The sequence below is a fragment of the Paramisgurnus dabryanus genome, chromosome 2, assembly GCF_030506205.2.
Source record: "Paramisgurnus dabryanus chromosome 2, PD_genome_1.1, whole genome shotgun sequence".
In the NCBI taxonomy this organism is placed as follows: Eukaryota; Metazoa; Chordata; class Actinopteri; order Cypriniformes; family Cobitidae; genus Paramisgurnus; species Paramisgurnus dabryanus.
In genome coordinates this window covers 27,726,441-27,743,330 of record NC_133338.1, presented here as the reverse complement: position 1 = coordinate 27,743,330, position 16,890 = coordinate 27,726,441, and the positions used below count along the sequence as shown (strand labels likewise).

At 44.2% G+C, this 16,890-nt stretch overlaps 1 protein-coding gene across 6 annotated transcripts in view; it reads left to right on the top strand.

Moving 5' to 3' along the window:
- Positions 1-16,890, top strand: part of herc1 (HECT and RLD domain containing E3 ubiquitin protein ligase family member 1) — a 47,849-nt gene that overhangs the window by 21,028 nt on the left and 9,931 nt on the right. For 3 of the 6 annotated variants that reach the window (XM_065267566.2, XM_065267562.2, XM_065267563.2), the window contains exons 30-66: positions 205-374; positions 1,250-1,405; positions 1,480-1,586; positions 1,663-1,773; positions 1,885-2,055; positions 2,931-3,170; positions 3,293-3,376; positions 3,489-4,018; positions 4,304-5,085; positions 5,155-5,371; positions 5,469-5,629; positions 5,778-5,894; positions 5,971-6,178; positions 7,848-7,963; positions 8,046-8,275; positions 8,572-8,840; positions 8,932-8,984; positions 9,071-9,271; positions 9,356-9,530; positions 10,457-10,724; positions 10,891-11,104; positions 11,348-11,604; positions 11,938-12,065; positions 12,176-12,312; positions 12,483-12,683; positions 12,779-12,909; positions 12,999-13,210; positions 13,299-13,419; positions 13,522-13,668; positions 13,756-13,857; positions 13,970-14,143; positions 14,242-14,553; positions 15,477-15,542; positions 15,619-15,744; positions 15,831-15,969; positions 16,144-16,325; positions 16,671-16,826. In XM_065267566.2, the coding sequence (XP_065123638.1) occupies positions 205-374; positions 1,250-1,405; positions 1,480-1,586; positions 1,663-1,773; positions 1,885-2,055; positions 2,931-3,170; positions 3,293-3,376; positions 3,489-4,018; positions 4,304-5,085; positions 5,155-5,371; positions 5,469-5,629; positions 5,778-5,894; positions 5,971-6,178; positions 7,848-7,963; positions 8,046-8,275; positions 8,572-8,840; positions 8,932-8,984; positions 9,071-9,271; positions 9,356-9,530; positions 10,457-10,724; positions 10,891-11,104; positions 11,348-11,604; positions 11,938-12,065; positions 12,176-12,312; positions 12,483-12,683; positions 12,779-12,909; positions 12,999-13,210; positions 13,299-13,419; positions 13,522-13,668; positions 13,756-13,857; positions 13,970-14,143; positions 14,242-14,553; positions 15,477-15,542; positions 15,619-15,744; positions 15,831-15,969; positions 16,144-16,325; positions 16,671-16,826 (7,171 nt within the window). The remainder of the gene's footprint in view (positions 1-204; positions 375-1,249; positions 1,406-1,479; positions 1,587-1,662; positions 1,774-1,884; positions 2,056-2,930; positions 3,171-3,292; positions 3,377-3,488; positions 4,019-4,303; positions 5,086-5,154; positions 5,372-5,468; positions 5,630-5,777; positions 5,895-5,970; positions 6,179-7,847; positions 7,964-8,045; positions 8,276-8,571; positions 8,841-8,931; positions 8,985-9,070; positions 9,272-9,355; positions 9,531-10,456; positions 10,725-10,890; positions 11,105-11,347; positions 11,605-11,937; positions 12,066-12,175; positions 12,313-12,482; positions 12,684-12,778; positions 12,910-12,998; positions 13,211-13,298; positions 13,420-13,521; positions 13,669-13,755; positions 13,858-13,969; positions 14,144-14,241; positions 14,554-15,476; positions 15,543-15,618; positions 15,745-15,830; positions 15,970-16,143; positions 16,326-16,670; positions 16,827-16,890) is intronic. The other 3 variants (XM_065267565.2, XM_065267564.2, XM_065267567.2) reach the window with 3 other exon arrangements.

Below are 16,890 nucleotides of genomic sequence, written 5' to 3'. Positions count from 1 at the left end.
AATTGGTATTTCTGTATTTGTTTTCAATGTTTATCACAGTTTTGTATAGTATTTTTGACATGATCAACAAGCAAATAAAATCCTTAGTCCCTTATATACTGTGACAGTACTTTATGGATTTGCAAGCATGAAAACAATGCACCTAGCAAGTGCGCAATACAAGATGGATTTCCTCACCCCCACTCTGTTTTTGTGTTTTATTAGGACATATGCAGACAGGTTGAGTCCTAAAGTGGTCCAGGCACTGTTGGACCTCCTTTGTAGTCAGCTGAAGACTCTGCTATCTCAGGCTACCGGAAGCACACTCGGCACAAATACAGAACTGCAGGAGAAAGCAGACGACTGCGCAGATGCTCAGAAAAAAGATTTTCGAGGTATGGCTATCAAACATGTACATGCACATTCACACACCTGCACACACTCATTAAAGGGACACTGCACTTTTTTTTGAGAATATGCTCATTTTCCAGCTCCCCTAGAGTTAAACTTTTAATTTTGGAATCTATTGAGCTTATCTATCTCCGGGTCTGGCGGTACCACTTTTAGCTTAGCTTAGCATAATCCATTGAATCTGATTAGACCATTAGCATCGCCAAAAAAATAATCAAATAATTTATTTTTTCTATTTAAAACTTGACTCTTCTGTAGTTACATCGTGTACTAAAAGTTGTGATTTTCTAGGCAGATATGGCAGGAACTATAAAATATAAAATGGCAGCAGGAGGCGCAATGATATAACGCAGTGCCCGAGAATAGTCCCCTGCTATTGAAAGTTACCAAGGCTATTTTCAGGCGCTGCATAATATCATTGTGCCAGCTGCAGCCATGTTACGGCAGCAAAGTCCTTGATTATTACGCCAGAATGAGAGTATAGTTCCTAGCCATATCTGGCTCAGAAATTGCAACTTTTAATTTTCCGTTGGTCTTAGTACACGATGTAACTACAGAAGAGTCAAGTTTTAAAAAGGAAATATATTAAAACTCTTTGGTTATTTTTTAAGCGCAATGCTAATGGTCTAATCAGATTCAATGGATTATGCTAAGCTATGCTAAAAGTGGTACCGCCAGACCCGGAGATCCGCTGAATGGATTCCAAAACGGTAAAAATCAAATGTTTAACTCTATGGGAGCTGGAAAATGAGCATATTTTAAGAAAGTAGAGTGTCCCTTTAAATCTGAAATATATTCTGTCGTGTGGTTTTATATTTAGTTTTGTTGTGTGTGTGTGTGTGTTTTTTTTTGGTTATAGCATTATTACGTAAGAGGCACACTGCCGAGCTGCACCTTGGAGACTTCCTGGTGTTTCTGCGTCGAGTGGTCTCTTCCAAAGCAATCCAGTCCAAGATGGCCTCTCCCAAATGGACTGAAGTCCTTCTCAACATCGCAGCTCAGAAATGCTGCTCAGGTAAAATCATCCCATAAATATAAATGGCAAACAGATTGTTAGTATTGAAAGTTAGTTAATTGTCTGCTTTTCAGGGATTCCATTGGTTGGTAATTTGAGGACACGTCTGTTAGCGCTGCACGTTCTGGAAGCTGTACTTCCTGCTTGTGAGAGCAGTGTGGAGGACCATCAAATGACCCAGGTATGACTCCACACGCTTCTAGTGTGCTCTTTCTTTATATAACAATATTTTATTGTTGAATTGATTTGTGTTGTAGGTGGTGGAGAGATTGTTCTCGCTACTCTCTGACTGTATGTGGGAAGCACCTGTTGCTCAAGCCAAACACACCATCCAGCAGAAAGAGAGAGAGCAGGAGCTCAAACAACAGGTGAGGGAGATATAACCACTTAGGCTTACACCTGCCACTGCTAAAACTCAGCATTTACCTCTTTAAGATGTCATTAATCACATTATTGTTGTCATCGTGAATTTTTATCAGGGTGAGACAGAGGAGGAAGAAGAAAATTTACCTATTCAAGAAGTGACTTTTGACCCAGAGAAGGCACAGTGCTGTGTGGTGGAAAGTGGACAGGGGCTGACACATGGCAGTGGTGGCAAAGGTTACGGTCTGGCCTCCACTGGCATTTCTTCAGGCTGTTACCAGTGGAAGGTTGTACAAACTTAGTGCATTTTTCATCTTTAATGTAAAGCTGCTTTCAAACAATGTAATATTGTAAAAAGAGCTATGTAAATAAATTTGTGCCTTTGGCTGGACCACAAAAACAAGTTTCACAGGTTATCTTAGGTTGCACAGGTATATTTGTAGCAATAGCCATCAATACATATTTAAACTATAAAGTTATTAAAAAAATTATACCCAAAATAATTAGGATATTAAATAAAGATCATGGTCAATGAAAATATTTCCATCTGTAAATATGTGAAAATTTTATGTAGCATTAGTAATGTGTTGCTAACTGTGCTTTCACACCAAACGTGGAAAAGGGCGGAAAGCGCAAGTGATTAAAATTCAATTACGAGTCAATGCAAAGCTGCGAATAGGCATCCTGTGGCGTAGTACGTGCAAATGGCGCATTTCGTGCGAATTGAGTGTTGCCGCGGAAAACACGCAAGTTGAAAAATTGGCGGATATTCGTGCCACGTTAACCAATCAGGAGCTTGCTCTAGTAGTGACGTGATTACAGGAAGCGAGCGGAGTCGCAGAAGCCCCTCCCATTACGCGAATTTCCGCTTGAATGTCTCGAATGACTAGAATTTCTCCAGTGAATGAAGCAAGTTGCAAAATGTCTACCGCGTCTGGTGTGAACGCATAGTAAGGACTTCATTTGAACAAATTTATAGGTGATTTTCTCTATATAGATTTTTTTACACCATCAGATTCCAGATTTTCAGTTTTATCTCAACCAAATAGTTTGTCCTATCCTAACAAAACATATATCCATGGAACGCCTATTTATTCAGCTTTCAGATGATGTGTAAATCTTAGATAAGCAAGTTGGAAAATTTTGTGTTATTTCTTTGCAGTTCTACATTGTGAAGGAGAATCGTGGAAACGAGGGCACATGTGTAGGCGTGTCACGCTGGCCCGTGCATGATTTTAACCATCGCACAACGGCAGACATGTGGCTCTACCGAGCGTACAGTGGCAACCTCTACCACAATGGAGAGCAGACACTCACCTTGTCCAGCTACACACAGGGAGACTACATCACCTGTGTGCTGGACATGGAGGCTAGGACTGTGTCCTTCGGGAAGAATGGAGAGGTGCAGTCACAAACACAAACAGCTGCGTTAGTTGAGCTGTAAAACACATGTACCCAAATGTCTTTAACTATCTCATAAACTTTATCATGTTTATATGTTAAACTATGCTGCTTTTTTGTCAGGAACCCAAACTGGCTTTTGAGGATGTTGACGCTACAGAACTCTACCCTTGTGTCATGTTTTACAGCAGCAACCCAGGAGAGAAGGTAAGAAAAAGAAGACGACGACAAGGAGACTTAAACAATGGCACTGACCTTATGTCTTTATCTACAATAATGCAAAACAACTTGATCTATCTCTAATTGCTTCACCCTACAGGTAAAAATCTGCGACATGCAGATGAGGGGCACACCCCGTGACCTGTTACCCGGCGACCCCATGTGCAGCCCCGTCACCACCGTCCTTGCAGAAGCCACCACCCAGCTGGTCCGTATCTTACACCGCTCTGAGCGCTGGACCCAGACCATCAACCACAGCATCCTCCAGCGCTTCCAGCAGATCAGAGGCTGTCTGCGGGACGGAGCCTCTCCTGCAGGGGCCACCAGACTGCGGAAGAGCCGCTCGGCACAGAGCCGAGATGAGCAGGATGAGAAAGAAGAAGAGCGAGAGGAGGAGAGGGGAAGAAGCGGACGACACGCTTCGGCCGAGCTGTCGGAGGCACACCTGTGGACACTGTGCCACCAGGTGTGGCCGGTGTTGGCTGTAATAGGGGGAGTAGATAGTGGGTTGAGGATGGGGGGACGGTGTGTGCACAGGCAGACAGGGAGACATGCCACTCTGCTGGGTGTTGTGAAGGAGGGGAGCACTTCAGCCAAGGTGCAGTGGGATGAGGCGGAGATCACCATCAGGTGAGACATGGGTGTCTTGTTTGTCTGGTTTATTGCACTCCGGATATTAGATCTGTCTGTAAACTGAGGCCACTTCTTTTACCTCGTTCCTACCTCCCTGAGGTCTCCCATTCTTTGGGAATCTCCCTAAGTTCTCTGTCCACTTTTTCTTCCTCCCTGATCATTTCATTGCTTTTTTCCTATGCATTAGCTCCATGACGTTGCATGTCCCTGACCCTCCTCCCTGCCCCCTCACTTTCTCTCTCTTCCTCTTTCTCGTTGGTTTGTCACTCCTTGTCATTGAAGCTTCCCCACTTTTTGGTCGCCCAGTGACACGCCACTGTATAACTTGGAGCCGATCGAGCCTCTGCCGTTCGACGTATCTCGTTTCCGCGGGCTCACCGCAGCTTTGCTGCTGGACCTCACGGCTCTTGCGAGCTTCCAGGACGACGGACCCAAGCCCACCTCTGCTCGCCGGCACGAGCGCAGACACCGGCACGAACCCCAGGAGGAACGCGAGAGCGAGCCACGCACCAAACCGAAAGAGGGAACGGGGGACCTGCGCGTATCCCACAGCCTAGATGAGGTTCGAGCCCGTGCACCTCCCAATTCCCGCTCTGAGAGTGAGCTGGCAACCTACACGCATGACGGCGCGCAGCAGGCTCCAGCAGAGGGACGCCGCAGGCTGCAGGAGACGACGGTGTCGCGGGGAAGCTCGCAGGAGGCAGCTGCACAGGTGGAGGTGCATGCGGTGCAGCTGTCGTACCTGTATCTTGGTGCAATGAAGACTTTGAGCGTACTCCTGAGCTGCAGCAAATACGCAGAACTGCTGCTGATACCCAAAGTGATGCCGGATAGTGGCCATAATGCAGATTGTGCCAGCCCTGGCGTGAGCATCTGTCAGGAGGAGGCGGAGCTGCGATCTGCTCTGCAGTTTCTGATGCGACACATGGTGAAGCGGGCAGTAATGAGGTCGCCCATTAAAAGGGCACTCGGGCTGGCGGACCTGGAGCGTGCACAGGCCATGATCTATAAACTGGTGGTCAATAGCCTACTTGAAGAACAGGAAGGCCAAAGTGCCAAGCCAGGTAAAAGTCTTAAAAGCTTTAGGTCAAATTCTCAAAGCACACAGTTTTTCTCACAACCTATGTTTGCAGTCGATACAGAGTGCGAGGAATTAGAGGGAGACCAGCAGTTTCAGACTCCAGTCACCACCTCCCCCTCGGCCTCCAGCAGCACCTCCTTCATGAGCTCCTCACTGGAGGACACCACCACAGCAACCACACCCGTTACCACAGCAACCACACCTGTTACAGATGCTGAGACCGCACCAGCTTCAGAGTCACCTGGAGTGATGCCCCTCAGCCTGCTCAGGTACTCCCACACTGGCCCTTTTTAAGAGCGTGTGAACATTAAATTTTACTTTTCAGTCTGTTTGTCGTGATTGATCTTTATGTGTGTGTGTGAGCAGGCAGATGTTCTCCAGCTACCCGACAACTGCCCTGCTGCCGGTGCGTAGAGCGCAAACACCTCCCGTATCATCATTGCCCACCTCGCCATCAGATGAGCACGGCCGTAGACAAAGCCTAACATCACCTGAGTCCCAGCCTGCCAGGACAACCAGCAGAACAGGTACAAATGTATATGTAGCACATCATTGATGCAAAGGGGTGACGTTCAAGGTGTTAATATTCCAATTAAACTTTGCAGACATGTATGTCTCACTTGAGCGTAGTCCTGTACAAAACAGCTGTGTCTGTGTGTGTTTGTTTGCATGAAGCATTATCAGACCCCAGCAGTCGTCTCTCCACATCTCCACCACCTCCAGCCATCGCTGTTCCACTTTTGGAAATGGGCTTCTCACTCAGACAAATCATGAAGGCTTTGGAAGCAACAGGTACCTTGACCTCTTCTTGTCCTCTGGATAATCATGTTTTTTTCAGTTTTAAACGATGTTTTGTCTTGGTCTTTAGGTGCACGGGGTGAAGCAGATGCTCAAAACATCACTGTGCTTGCGATGTGGATGATCGAACACCCGGGGACAGCAGACTCAGAGGAAGCTTCGGACCCCTGCTCTGGTGCTGCGGGAGGAGGTAAGAGCGCAGAGAGGAGTTATCTGCGCTCTCCAGGAGACATCCCGAATGCTGATGCTGCTGAGATGGAGGAGGGATTTAGTGAGAGGTATTTTGCGAATCAAATAATAATTTGGTTTTTTTTTGGCTCTCCAAAACTCCCTAGACCTATGATCTGGCCCAATGTCATCAATGCTGAACATATGTGGTTTTAGTGACCTTTTTAGTTTCATGTAATAGTGACATTTATTTTTAAAGGAGCGGTGAATCAAATACTCAATTTTAACTTGATAATTTGTTATATAAGAGGTCATCATACTTAAATGAACATCCTGCAAGTTTCAGAACTGAAAACGTCCGTGCTACTGAAATATAACTGTTTTTGGCACCAAGCCAGTAAAACAAGCCAGTGTGGAATTCGGAAATCTATGACGTCAAAGTAGAATTGAAGCACCGCCCCATAGCCAAATACAAGGACCACTTTTGAAGTCCCGCCCACAGCTTCGCGTGACACACATGTGTCTCAACAAGTAAATATGTCTTTAAAGATTGACAAATGTAACCAAAATGACTTTTAAATACATTTTTTTCTGAGAGACTTTTATTTTGACGCGGTGATCTGTTATGATAGACTGGAAACGCATTTTCGGTTGTGGAAGAACCGCGTGGGAACAACACAGAAGCTAAATACTTTAATTCGGAGGCTTGGAACATAACATTAAATGCCTGGAAAAAGTTTGCTTTTTAAGAAGTTCCAGCTCGTGTGGGGAGTGTTTGTTAACTTTGGTTACACGGATTTATTTGCAAAGAAGTCGATGCTGGATTTGCAGAGAGACTGTGATTAAAAGCAACACTTATATTGGATCTGACAACAATGACACAGCATTATACACAGTAAGACATTTTACTTTATTTAAGTTACTGCGTTTCACTATTGCTTTGTTAGAAGAGATCGCTTGATATGTCTGTTGTAACATCCGTGTCTAAACACGTATGTTTGACTGTTTTAATGTACTAAAAACATTAAACGATTAATAAAGATACACCACTTAACAACACGACTGTAATTCAACGGTAGAAATATTCAGTGTTATTTATAAAGAAGGATTTATCAGCCGCAGTTTAGATTCTGATGCCCGTTTACTGTGTTGTATACGGTAATTTAGGCGAGTTACGTTTGAAAGGTCAAACACTCAACAAAGCTTATTTTTTATCATATAACTGTGGTATTTAACATTACGTGAATGTAAAAGCAACCTCACAAGCACAATCGAATTATACAAAGTTATTGATAAGGATTTATTAGCCGCAGTTTAGATTCTGATGCGCGCTTACTGTGTTGTATACGGTAATTTAGTCACGTCGAGTTTTGTTTCTACTTTAATATACGTATTGTCATTTATGTGTATCATATTTAGCACCCAGAATCTTTTGTGGCTCAAACATATTTGTGTTCGGCTGCTATTTTTATCACATTACTGTTTTTAAAACATTTCCCCACATGTAATGACGGAGAATGAAGCCGTCCAATCATAGCAGTGGGTGTTTACGTCCAGGTCTTCAATGCGGCCCGCCCCTTCAAACGAACCATTTCTCCAGACAGCCACTAATCCATGTTACAAAATAGCCTATTACTTATTGTTTTTGATGTTTTTGAATGTAAAAACCACGCGGACATCAGAAGTAGACATCAGGCAACAGTATAAAACAATAAAATCGACAAATTCACCGCCCCTTTAAATGATATATTACAGCAGTTTTAATCTCCTCCTTTATAGTCCTGAAGGTCTCGATCAAGATGCGGCCTCAGCTGGTCCCACTCCCAGGAGCCGCTCTGCAGCAAACAGGAAGCACCGCTTTGATCTTGCTGCACGCACTTTGCTTGCTCGTGCAGGTATGTCAATCATCAAACCTGATCATCTTTTGAGCCCTCATGAACGCATCAGTGATCCTGTGTGTTTTTTTTTTGTGTGAAGCTGGACTGTACCGTTCAGTGCAGGCACATCGAAGCCAGGCCCGTCGAGAAGGCTCTGCTCTGCAGCAGGAGGCTGGACCTCTCGGGGCGCTTTACGACTTTAATCTAGATGAAGAACTGGAGCTGGAGCTGGATCAGGAGGCCATGGAGGCCATGTTTACTCAGGAACTGGCTACCGACTCTGACATTCTGGGAATGTGGATCCCGGAGGTACTGGATTGGCCAACATGGGTGTGTGTGACAGCAGCCTGGGGCTGCAATGCTTTATTACTCACATCTAACCCCACTGCACTGCTATTTACGCAAGCATTACATTCTACATTAACACTAACTTGTTCGTATTCTTATGTTAACCCTCATAACCAGACTTTGAAAGCTGTCCACTAACACTGATGCATGCTTTGTTGGGGCTCTGTTTCAGTGCTTATCGCTGTTCCACTGGCCTTCATTTAGATTTGTGTGTTGCATAAAGTCTAACCCATAGAGCCGAACTGACGTCAGTTTTGTGTTGCCTTCCTGCACGCTAGCACGTGTGTGAGTCTGAAGATCGTGATGAGGTGGTGGTGTGCGAACTCTGCGGGGCGAGTGTGTCCAGCTTTAACCAGCATATGAAGAAAAGTCACCCGGGCTGTGGCCGCAGCGCCAACCGCCAGGGTTACCGCAGCAACGGCTCCTACGTGGATGGCTGGTTCGGTGGGGAGTGTGGAAGCGGGAATCCTTATTATCTGCTCTGTGGCAGCTGCAGAGAGAAGTACCTCAACATGAAGAGCAAGATCAAAGGACCAATGCCCGAGAGGTGAGGATAAGTGCATCTGTGAGTGTACAATCACATGCGTTTATTGTCATATGATAATGAGTGACGTTCATCCCTGATCCCTGTTGTTTAGGTATAAAGGGCATGCACCAGACCTGCTGGGAAAGCAAGAAAGTGTGTATGAAGGTATCAAAAGCTTTCCTCTAGAATTATTCAAGAACAAACACTTAACGCTTTGGCCTAACCAAACTGTATGTGGTGTTGTCCCGCAGAAGACTGGGACATGCTTGATGTGGATGATGCCGAGCGGCTGACAGGCGAGGAGGAGTTTGAGATGCTCTCGGCTCCACTGGGTCTCAGTGAACGGAGACCCGTCCCCGAGGCCGTCCACTTTCCAGACACGGACCCTCTCGGAGCATCGGTTGCCATGGTTACCGCCACCAATAGCATGGAGGAGACTCTATTGCAAATAGGTAAGATAATTACATCCTTATTAATGGCTTTTCAGACAAATTGACGTTCTTAATGTTTCGATGTATAATTTACTCTTTACACAGGTTGCCAGAGTTCGGTGGATAAAAGCTCATCAGGTCGATTGTCTCTTGGAGAGCAGGCGGCTGGTCTGCAGACGTCTGCTGATCGTCTCGTGGCTCTGAAGAGAGTCACTGCAGCTGCACAAGTTCTGTTGGCCAGAACGATGGTCATGAGAGCACTGTCGCTGCTGTCAGTTAGGTGTGTGTGCTGCTTTATGTGTCTCTTTATATGATATGTGTATATTGTGTGTCTGTAAAATCCAGGTTAAAGTCTCATAATGTAATTATTAGGAGCATCAAAGTTTGATTTTACTCCTTGATTTTAATTTCAATCTTTGATATAGCGAGAGCCGATCCTGGCCTTCTGAGGGCCCTAAGCAACTTTTTGAAGGGGCCCTGTCACTACGGTCATAAAAACATTCACTGTCTTTGCTTAAATTTAGCGATAAACAAAATGTTGACTAAAACACGTGTTATCTAGTAGCTGTACATTTTTGCAACATGTAGCCTATATACTGTGACACTCATCAGAATACCTCCTTTGACACGTTTTCTGAATCCCTTAATCTGTTACATTAGTACTTAGAAAAGAAGGTCCACCGTCAAACATATTATTTTTTAAGAGATGTAGAACATCAGAGAAACAAATTTAAAATTATGAATAAAATAAAACCAAAATGGCTGTCAGATAAACTATAACAAACAACTAAACAGATTTTGTTTTAAAACTAAGTCATGATCAGACTCCACAGATAAACATACCAAAATACATAAATAATTCTCCTAAGTATTCAAACATTAGACCTAACGTGCATTGTTTTAAAATGCTAACAGGAGTCACACAACATCTTGCATGAATAAATGCAATGCGCTGCAGGAAGTTAAGGACAAGGGGGGCCCCTAGTGGTGCGGGGCCCTACACAGCTCACGTAGCCTGCGTATAGGAAGGATCGGCTCTGGATATAGCTTAACTCAGTCAGTATTAAAGATACCAAAGTTTAATTTTCACAGAATGTGATATTTTATGTAAAAAACATTTATTATTATGTAAATTAAAAAATATTGACTTGAGCTGGTTTTCATATATTTAAGTATACTGTATTTATATATCTATTTGCTCCTCAGCGGGTCTAGTTGCAGTCTGGCAGCAGGATTGGAGTCTCTGGGCTTAACAGACATTAGGACTCTGGTGCGTCTGATGTGTTTAGCTGCGGCGGGAAGAGCCGGACTTTCCACAGGTCTTGCGTTAGGTCCTGGATCCTCTGAGCGCCCACGAGGGGCCAGCAAGGCCACCAAACCCATCTCTTGTTTGGCGTACCTCAGCACTGCCGTAGGCTGCCTGGCATCAAACAGCCCCAGCGCTGCCAAACTTCTTGTCCAGCTGTGCACTCAGGTTGCCAAATGTTTTCATAAACATCTACCAAACCTATTTCCAAAGGCCCTAGAATGTGTAGTAGATACAGAAAAAGAACCACATTTTTTATTCGTTAAGTCACAATTATATAGATATCTCCATACCTACTAGAGAGTTAAAAGTGATACATCTTTTTCCCCTGTAGAATCTGATATCAGCTGCCACAGGGATGAATCTGACCACAGTGGATGATCCAATCCAGAGAAAATTTCTGCCAAGTTTCCTAAGAGGTGTGGCTGAAGAAAACAAGCTGGTGACGTCACCCAATTTTGTGGTGACCCAGGCACTGGTGGCCCTGCTTGCAGATAAAGGTGCCAGACTTCGGCACGGCTACGATAAAGCTGAACTAGAAAAGAGAGGTCAGTAATCATCCAGCCAACCGCTTAATAATGTATTGTGCACATGTTTGTCTGTTTGTCCAGTTGTCTATTATAATTTTTTTTCTTTGCATACTGGGTTAATTTGATTACAGATGTTAATTTGTTTGTTTTGGCAAACTCTCACACCTTTATTTTCTCATTTTGTGTGTGTGTCTATCTGTGCGCATGTGTGTGTTGTGTTTCTCGTCTACGGCCTGGCTTTGTTCTGCTCGGTCATCGCAGGTTTAATTTCCCCTCTCTATGCCCACCTTTCCTGTGCCCCCCTTGCTGTAGGCCCGCTGGAACTGGCAAATGCTCTTGCGGCATGTTGCCTTTCGTCCCGCCTGTCGTCGCAGCACCGCCAATGGGCCGCGCAGCAGTTAGTGCGCACACTGGCTGCTCATGACCGAGACAATCAGAGCCACCCGCAGACGCTTGCCGACGTGGCAGGAGACCTGCGGAAGTGGTCCACCTTCAAACTAGAGGCTCATCAGAGCAGGGTACAGTTAATCTAGGTTTTAGTTTCATTTCAGTTTTTCAAAGCTAATCTCCTGAACCCAGCAAGCTGTTTCGTTGCATGCTGCCCTAAGTCTAAGAGATAGTATTTTAACCATCATTAAACCCCATAGATGAATATTTATTTACACTCCTTATAACTCCTTAATAAATATTGCTCTCTTTCTGGAACCACTCTAGTTTAGACTCCAACCAAAACTATTGGTACGATATTCCCTCTAGGGGAGCTGGAAAATTAGTATATTTTCAAAAAAAGTGGATTGTGTTTTTTGCTTTCATCAGAAGTCTTAGTGGTTAAATCATTTGGTCTCTTGTAGGTGTTTACATGTGGGTGGTGTAGTAAAAAAGGCCTCCTGGCCACCAGCGGAAATGATGGAACGGTCCGCGTTTGGAACGTTACCAAAAACCAGTACACTCTTCAGCAAACATGTGTCTTTAACAAAGCGTAAGTTTCTCCCTTACTCCTACTTGGATGTATAACAGCAATAAGCCTGTTCTTCATATTTAAAAACTGGAAGCTGTAAGGTAACAGTTACTATTCTTGTGTTTTGTCAGTGATGATACTTCTGAGGAATGTTTGAATAACTTGGGGTCACCAAGTGATCCAAACTTTGCACCAGTGGCCTGGAGTGTCAGTGGGAAGTATGTGGCTGCTGCCATGGAGAAAGCTGTTAACATCTGGCAGGTCAACGGTAAGTCAGGATAAAGCTAATAATTGAGTTATTTTATCGTTGTGTTAATAATTTTCATAATATAATAGCGTTATAAGTATACCCATAATATCAGGGTTTAGTGCTAGGTCAAATATGTTTATATGGCATGCTTTAAAGTATTGTGTATGTATTTCGTGTTTTCTCTGAAGGTGGGAAAGCCACTTTGGACCTGCAGCCTCAATGGGTATCAGCGCTTGCTTGGCCGGAGGAGGAGGCGGGGTCTCTCTGGGGAGGAGAACCTCGAGAGCTGCTATTGGTGGGTCGGATGGATGGGACACTGGGCCTGATTGAGGTTCTGGATGATTCTAACATCCAGAGAACTGAACTTCAGCACTGCTTTAGGAAAGATGGTACTGACATGATTAACATTCAAAATCATAAGATTATACTTGAAATGTCATCTATAAGTAAACCTGACTTGTGTATCTGTTTGTGTTCTCAACAGTGGCTGTGATGCAAATTGCATGGTACAGTGAGGACCGCCCCTTTGCAGTTGGATATGCAGATGGAAGGCTTCTGATTGGCTCTAAAGAGCCTTTAGAAAATGCATCTGTGGTGGTCATAGATGCTCACAAGGTTATTTTGATCCATAATATATAAACTAATACATACTTTGAACAAATTTTTTTACTAAATATGAAAAAAAATCTTTGTCACTTTTGTAGGAAAGCATCTGTTCATTGCACTGGGCTCCAGGTGGAGAGGTGTTGCTAAGCTGTGCCAAAGAAGAGATTGTACGTCTGTGGGCAGGGTCAGGATCAGGTTTGGGCCAAAGCTGGACATGTCTGCAAAGTATCCCCCATCCTGCTGTTGTCAATGCGGTTGCCTGGTGCAACCTGCCTGGTCAACGGCCTAAACCTCTCAACATGTTTGCCACGTATGTCCAAACATATATTCAGCAAACACATTTGAAGATTGTATGATCTAATTATGGCTTAATGCATGAATATTTTTATGTATTGCAGATGTTGTCAAAACGGCCTTGTGTCTGTGTGGACGGTACCACAGGAGCCTTCATCATACTCGCAATCCGGCACTCCATATCCTGATGCGTGGTGGGAAGCAGAATCCAAATCCAAACTCATGGTATATTATACTTAGCATCTCATTATTTTGACTTTGCTAACTGTGCTTAATCTCTCGAGATGTTTTACGGCTAATGTAATACGCTTATGTTATGCTCTCCAGCTGGACCCACAGCGGTGTGAAGGAGCAGTGTGCGTGTTCCAGCTGCGAGGACACATGACTCCCGTTCGGACGGTAGCGTTCAGTCCAGATGGGCTGGCTCTTGTGTCTGGGGGGGTTGGTGGACTTTTGAACATTTGGTCATTACGGGTCAGTGTCTGTCACACACACATCTTTATAAGAATGTACAAATTAACCCACCTAAAAAAATAAAATGAATATTGTTTTCACCCGCAGGATGGATCAGTGTTGCAGACAGTAGTTGCTGGATCTGGAGCGATTCAAAACATTGTTTGGATTCCTGATGTAGGTGTGGCGGTCTGCTCCAATCGCTCAATGGTAAAAGAATCCTAATTGTTTTATTTCATCTTCAATGATTTAATAAGCATTGCAATGATTTCTACAAACACCAAAGAGATGTTGCTTAACAACGTCTGTGTTTCTTCTGTAGGATGTGCTGGTTGTTAATTGCTCAACGGAGTTCATGGCAACCAATCACGTGTTAGCAACCTGCCGCACAGCTCTGAAAAAACAGGGCGTTGTAGGATTGAACATGGCTCCGTGCATGAGGGCCTTCCTGGAGAGGCTTCCCATCATGCTTCAGGAGCAGTACGCATATGAGAAGGTATGCGCACAGTAATACTGAGAATTGTATTGGTTTATCAAATGTGGTTATTGAGGTCATTTCTAGTTTTTCCAATCACATTTATCTGTGTGCCTCAGCCTCACGTGGTGTGCGGAGAGCAGCTTGTCCACAGTCCTTACATGCAGTGCCTGGCGTCTCTGGCCGTGGGTCTGCAGTTGGATGCTCTTCTGTGTCACCCACCCGTCCCGAATCACTTGGCCCACTGCCCACCTGAGCCTGGCATCTCACCCGCTGTCGGATCCTGGGCAAGCAGTGAGTGGGCGTGGCTCCATTGCTTCTCCACCACCGTTAAAACAGCCGAGGCTCTCGCACGTGGACACACCTTTCCTGAGTCTTTTATTGTACCGGATCTGGAACCTGTGGCCAAAGACAAACTAGCGCTACTTATGGTGAGAGTGAATACAGATCAGACTGCAATCTGTATGAAATTATTTAAAAATGCTTTCTAGTTATCGTGAATTCTGTATTTGTATTATTTTGAGACTATATATTGTTTTCAATGAGATCTGATGCACGTACCTGTCTGTGAAAACCTAGCTAGTATTTTTTAGTGATTAACATAAAATAATTCTACGTAATGTTAATAACATTCTCTTAAAGGGGTGCATGATCTCTGAAAGCCAATGTTGATTTGATTGAAATCACCTGAAAAAACACACCCCTACCCCAATAGAATCTGGAACTTTTTTTTGATAGACCTGCGCCACGCATACGCAACCCAGGCAACTATGTCGGTTAGTACAGTGGTTCCCAAACTTTTTCAGCGTGTGGCCCCCCTTGTGTACGGTGCATTCCTTCGCGGCCCCCCAAAGAAAATTTGTGACAAAAAACTGTTCTAAAAATCAACATTTTAATAAAAAACCATTAAATTATACAAAAAAGCAGTGCTTTTGGTTAGTAGCCTTATTTCTTTAGGTTTAATTACACAGAATTCATGATAAATTCATGTATTTCATAAAATGTCATAAAACTGGGCCCCCCTGGCACCATCTCGCGGCCCCCCTGGGGGCCCCGGCCCCCAGTTTGAAAACCACTGGGTTAGTAGACACACCCCTTACTGCTGATTGGCTACAAGTGTGTTTTGGTAGTCGGCCCGACTCCCTTTTCCAAAGGTTTTTTTTTTCAGAAATCATGCACTCCACTTTTAAGATTGATATTTTTAATGCTAACTAGGTGAGGCCAGGTCATGTGAAAGGTCAGAAACGTCAATGCTGCAAATCTCATGTATAGATTATGACACTTTAGCCTCGATTTCACAGACACGGTCACATTAACTTAATGTTAATAACTGTTGTTAAATCATCATACACAGGACAACAGCAAATGGGTGTCTGGGATGGATGAGCAGATCATGTCTTGGGCCACTTCCAGACCAGAGGTGAGAGCAAATACCCAAAACAAATATTAATACATTATCACGGTTCAAAATTGATTGAATATACTGTGTCTTTAAGGACTGGCACCTCGGAGGGAAGTGCGATGTTTTTTTATGGGGCGCTGGCAGACACGGGCAGCTCGCGGAGGCCGGACGGAACATTCTGGTGCCAACTCTCGCTCCCTCTTTCTCACAGGCCCAGCAGGTTTGTGCATCTAAACATAAACACACAATGAGATTTTACATGCTGTCGTAGCTTATGGCTTTATTTACTCATTTGTGTATTGTCAGGTTATATGTGGGCAGAACTGCACGTTTGTGATTCAAGCTAACGGAACGGTGTCCGCATGTGGAGAAGGAAGTTATGGACGACTTGGACAAGGAAATTCAGATGATCTGCACGTCCTCACTGTCATATCGGCGCTGCAAGGCATGCAAGAATTACTTGTATAAATTTTGGTTACATTTTGGGTGACTGATCACAGAGATGCAGTCAAAGATGAATGATGAATGACTAATCTAAGATTAATCTTAATACAGCTATAATTCAACATTTACAGAATGCACTGAAATATTTAGATTAAAGTGATGTGCATTTCTGCAGGATTTGTGGTGACCCAACTGGTAACATCCTGTGGGTCTGATGGCCATTCGATGGCTTTAACTGAAAGCGGAGAGGTGTTCAGCTGGGGAGATGGGGATTACGGGAAACTGGGCCACGGCAACAGCGACAGACAACGCAGACCTCGGCAGATAGAGGCACTGCAGGGAGAAGAGGTGGTGCAGGTAAGAAACGATGCACATTTATATGCTATTTTATTTACTTAAAGGCGGGGTGTATGATTTTTGAAAAACACTTTGGAAAAGGGAGTTGGGCCGAGTACCAAAACACACTTGTAGTCCAGAAAGCAGTAAGGGCCGTGTCTACTAACCGACATCGTTGACTGGGTAGTGTATGTGTGGGACAGGTCTATCAAAAAAAGGTCCGGATTTTATTGGGGTAGGGGTGTGTTTGTTTAGGTGATTTCAAATATCAACATTGGCTTGCACCCCGCCTTTAACCACGTACCTCTAATAACAAGTTTTCATTATCTTGTAAAGTGTTTAAGGATATTATGTAATTGTGTGCAGATGTCATGTGGCTTCAAGCACTCAGCTGTGGTGACTGCAGATGGAAAACTTTTCTCCTTTGGTAATGGAGATTATGGCAGACTTGGGCTTGGTAACACCTCTAACAAAAAACTGCCAGAGAAAGTAAGCGCACTGGAGGGCCACCAGGTCGGACAGGTAAAACTAAATAATAACCTTGCCTCTGAGCTTTTATAGCTATTGTGTTTCTATTCATTTGCAT